The 5,146-nt window shown below is 39.1% G+C and overlaps 1 protein-coding gene across 1 annotated transcript; it reads left to right on the forward strand.

Moving 5' to 3' along the window:
• Positions 1-2,862: 2,862 nt before the first annotated feature.
• ahsg1 (alpha-2-HS-glycoprotein 1) lies at positions 2,863-5,107 on the forward strand (the record flags this gene model as incomplete). Its single annotated transcript, XM_042514521.1, has 5 exons — positions 2,863-3,109; positions 3,959-4,069; positions 4,236-4,320; positions 4,593-4,762; positions 4,991-5,107. Coding segments are annotated over exons 1-5 (681 nt in total), but the record flags the coding sequence as incomplete, so codon positions are not given.
• Between the last annotated feature and the right edge of the window lie 39 nt (positions 5,108-5,146).

Raw genomic sequence — 5,146 nt, forward strand, 5'->3', positions numbered from 1 at the left:
TGGGCAGGCTATAGGAGCAGAGGAGGAGAGAGAGGCAAATTTGCAGTCATGCTCATTTTACTGGAGACCCCAAATGATGATCGGTCAGCTGGAAGCCTGAGGGAACCAATCAGCGGAGTGACTGAACCTGGAGAGGAAAAAGGGGAGAGAGAAACACAACACAACAGACACTTTTCTCATGCCTGGCACGTAACAACATACTATCAATTTTTATGACATACCATGACTTTTTTATGATATACTATTACTTATTTTTAAAAAGACATACTATACTATGACTTTTTTTTTTCTTTTTTTTCTTTATATGACTCATTATGACGTACATTACCGCAGTGTTGTCACAATACTGGAATATCTAACTGTATAACTAAATGCCTTAAAAAATAGTAATTTTCTACATAATTTTGATACCACAGTAAAAAAAAAAAAAAGTAAATGTCATTATACATTTTCCAAATATCGTTTCTTCATGAGTTGTGTGGGGTCTCTGCTCCTGTGAGAGAAATGCTGCTATCTGCTGGTGACCGCCGGATCTTAATTTCTCCTATATGATTTAGGGTACACAGACCCAAAGTGTTATTGATAAGAGTAAGAGAAAACTTGTATCATTCTCCAAAGTTTGATGCTCTGAAGGCCAACATTTTACTTTGAGCTGCTTTACTCACACTGACCGATCACAGGACAGATTTAAACAATGGATAACTATTTAGTAGTTAAAAACCTTTTAGGTAGTATAAAGTGTTTTTATGTTTTAATGCTGTGTTTTATCTGCTGTCTGTATATCTTATCTTGTTTTTCTCATGATTTGTTATTTCTTTTAATTGTGAATCTCTTTCTGACTGGTGTCTGTGAAAGGTATACTATTTAAACAAATTTAGTCTTAACAATGGCTGCCAAGAGGTTGACAAAACATATTCTCATCAAGGTATGATGATGACTTTTTTGTCAATGAATGCATTTCTACTAGTTGTAGTTGCCCGAACCAAACCATAGAGGTGGCATATCAGAGGACATATAGGTAACTTTAAAAGAAACCACAAAATGAACCTGTTTTGTCGTTTAAGTGTGAGGGCTTTTTGTTTCGACTTGCTATTTTACAACCAAAGGTACTGACGCAGAATCAAATGTTTAACAACATGGACATTGATAACGCAGCTGCCAAAACTAACACCAGCATCAAAGTCCTCAAAGGGTGCCATGGGTTTATGTCCCAGAAGAACCTCAGGGTCACTAGCAACTGTCCTGATGTGCTCTGGAGATATATGTGTATTTTGAGGAAATTAGTGTGAGAGGGCTTAAAATTTCCAGGTGTGGATGTGTCTTAAGTTATTTCACTCTCATTTTGAACAAAATTGCTAAATTTCTTAACCAATTAAGTTGTAATTGCTTGCTCTTCCTCCTCCAGCAGGAGTCAATCAGAGCATTATAGATCTCCTCAGATTGGACTTTAAGAGTAAAGCTGTCTCAGAAGCACTGCTTAGAGACTGTATCTGCAGTTTGGGTAAGTGATAAAGTTGTGTTCACTTCATTTGTGAGAAAAGGTAATAAAAAAAACATACAAAAAAACATCAACCTTGAACCCATCTCCCAGCAGGAGTTGCTTGAGTTTTGGACTCAAATGCATGACTGGTAGAGTAAAAGCAAAGGTTCCTGGGTCGATGATGCAAGGTTGGTAAATGGACAGGCAGTTAGAAAAAGGAAAACAACTCCAAAGGGACAAAATCAGGGGAACAAAACTTAATAGAAAAAAAAGGGGGAGGGTATCTGAGGCAATTGGAATAATAAGATGGTAGAGGGAGTTTGAGGTCAGGTCAATGGGCTATGAAAAATGCAGTTATTGGCTATTTATTTGTCTCTCTTTGGTTATTTGTATGTTAAAATAACATACAAACTTGAACACACAAAATAAGAGGAAACGGAGCATGTCAACTTTTTCACTTCGCTCTATTTTCTCAATAAAAGAACATGATTGGCTTTTTTTTTTTTTTTTTTAAAAAAAGGGCAAATGGTTCAGATTTTAGCATTTTTCTCACTCACTTGCTAGCCTTTAACTTATTTTGAAAAAAATGTTTTAGAGCTCTGCTTTAAAGATATTCAAACAAATTATCCTTTAGTGAATATTACACTATACTGCACTAATGAATAAGGTCCCGAAATACTTGGTCTCCTTTATTTTTTGGAAGTAACTGTCAAAGCCTGAGTGAGCAGTCCACTGTTTAGTATCATGGCTTCAGATTTAGTGATACTGTCTCTCCATAAAAGTCACTAACAGAATCAGTTACCAGGTCTCACACGGTCAAAAACTCTCATCTAGTCCACAAAGACGTGCACTCAACATGAACAAATTAAAGTGCTGATCCTCCCTATCACAAACAGGACAGAATTTATTTCTACCCTCATGGATCTGAGGTCTGAATATTGGCAAAAGTCTCCCTCCAGCATGAAAACATAGCATGCTACAATTCAAGGCAACAAATTCAAGAAAAAATGTTTTTTGTGGATTTTTCAGATTTTACAGTCTTGTCCCATAATGTCTTAGCCAAGATGACTCTATTGTCATGATGGTTGTTTGTAGTTCAACATGAAATATGAAGCTGTGATGCAGCTGACTATTCTTCCAGTTACAATTGCTTCAATAGAAATATTTGTTCAGTGCTGGAAAAAGGGTGACAGCATAAAAACTGTGTTTCTGTGGACATTTCAAAATAAGATGCACTTCTCTGGTTAAAGTCTCTGTTTGTTCTTTGATTTTGGCAGCTCTGCTAATCTGTCCTCATGTTACACCGCACCTACAATGCATCACATTCATCCTTTATCTCTCCCTCTCTCTCTCTCTATTCTGTTAACCAGTCTGTGTCTATATAACATCCCTGGCTGCACAGCAGTCTGCTGTATCTCTCTCTTCTGCACCATGAAGAGATTATCCACCTTGGTGCTGCTGGCCTCAGCTGTGCAGCTTCTTGGCGCTGCTCCAGCTTTGGAGGCAGTAACATGCAACCTGGATGGTGGTGCTGCAGCGGCACGTAAGGCCATGCATTTCATCGATGAGCACCATGATCACGGCTACAAGTTCCGACTCTTGGAGGTGCAAGACCACAAGGTGGAAAAGGTATGGAAACCAGAAATGACCAGTAACTGCTCACATTTGCTCTACTACATAAATGTGTAAAGTAAAGTAAAGTTGAGTTTATTATTTCATTTGTGTTTCCTAAAACTGCAGCTCAGGGGAAAATATTTGTGTGTGTGATTTACTATATATATGTAAATTATTTTAAGTATAAATATTATACAGTACGAAAGCTTCTCAAGATATCGAGATCACAAAACTGTGTTGTCCCACTATAACAACATAATTAATTTGAGATTTGAGATGCTGTACCAATACCATAATAGAAGGCTATCCACAGAAAGAATTCATTTGAAACATTATACAGTGCAGCAGAGTCAGAGGAGCAGAATATCGACCACAGCAACACATGGGTGGTAGCTATTTGTGTCCAGTTTTGACAAATTGACTGACAGTAGCAGACTGATGCACATCGTGAGGCCACGAGCCATCAAATTAGCTCGCTAGACAGCTGTTGTAATATTGACATTCATGTTGTAACATTCATTCATTCCTTAAAAAGTATTATGAATGATCTACATTAGTGTCCAGGGCATCCAGCAGTCAGCATGGCATGACAGGTCACATGTGAAGGAAATCTCAGGCCTATCACATTTATTTTGTTATCTTGAGATCTCAAATCAATCATGTCGTTACCTCAGGAAAACACAATCACCATCACTCTTGCTGCAATACAGCAATCTTGGGAGGAGGGGGGGGCACTTGCTACTTGATACACACACACATGCCTGTTTTGCAAAAACAATATTCTGTTGAGGGTAGCTTTAAAATTGAAAATGTCCTTTAGTTCATTAATTAATTGTCTAAACTCTTTCTCTGTGTTGCTTAAAGGTTGACGGAGGCTGTAACATGGAGTTGAAGTTGAACCTTGGGGAGACGGTCTGCCACACTGTCAACCCCAAACACTTTGAGGACTGCGAGTACCGTGGAACTGATTCAATAGTAAGCACCAAACAAATGTTTGCTCAATCCAGTTCCTTCTAGATCAAGACTGCAGTACATTTATCTACAGCCAGATGGTTGACACACTGCACTATAGATAACTCACACCTAAATTACAAAAACAATGGCATCAAAATCAAAGTTCTTTGTCTCCGTTTCTCTGTAGGCGGTGTCGGCTGACTGCACCGTAATGATGACTGTAAGGAACGGTGACGCCGCAGTCACAAAGTATAACTGCACCACGGAACAAGGTGGGCTTCTCTGTCATGTATCCAAACCTGTTGCTTAAATTAGGTAGGATAGAAATTTGGCACCAATTATATATTACATTTTTTGTTCGATGTTTTAATATTTGCAGCACATATCTCGTCGTAGTTTGAAAAGCTCTGGTGTACGGCGAGTAATGACTGTCTCCTGAGAATGCTAAACTAAGTGCTAAAATGCTAAACTCTCCTGATTTGGAGAACAATTCACTGTAATCGTCACAAAGCAACTCTCCAATGACAACTCTCTGTGTGTGTAGCATTATCTCCTGAAGAGATGGTGATGACTTGCCCTGACTGTCCCACGCTGATCCCACTCACCAGCCCTGAGGGTCTCATGTCTGTTAATCAAGCCGTAAAAGAATTCAACAAGAACGCCACCCTACAGAGAGAATACATCCTGCAGGAAGTGGGGCGGCTACGTTCTGGGGTATAGAGAACCTCTCTCCATGATGAATGCATGCACCACTAGGGCCTTAGAAAGGGGAAGCCTATTTTAGCAGCTAAAACATAGCCATATCAATTTTTGTCTTATTTATATATATTTTTTTTTTTGGCTTAGTAATTTCACAAAGCTGTTGAAAGTAGCATCCTGCAGTAGCACATGGGTATGCCATCCCTTAATACCCTGCACATTCCTTCTCTCCTCCTCCCTCAGTACGTCATGATGGCGGGGATGTACTTCTATGCTGAATTTGTTTTAGTGGAGAGTCATTGCCCGAAGAACTCCAGAATCCTTACTGCCGCATGCAATCCCCTCTGCCCTGACAGAGCTGTAAGTACAACATGTACCAACCAGTTCTCACTCCCAAGT

Source organism: Plectropomus leopardus, unplaced genomic scaffold (genome assembly GCF_008729295.1).
Source record: "Plectropomus leopardus isolate mb unplaced genomic scaffold, YSFRI_Pleo_2.0 unplaced_scaffold15182, whole genome shotgun sequence".
In the NCBI taxonomy this organism is placed as follows: Eukaryota; Metazoa; Chordata; class Actinopteri; order Perciformes; family Serranidae; genus Plectropomus; species Plectropomus leopardus.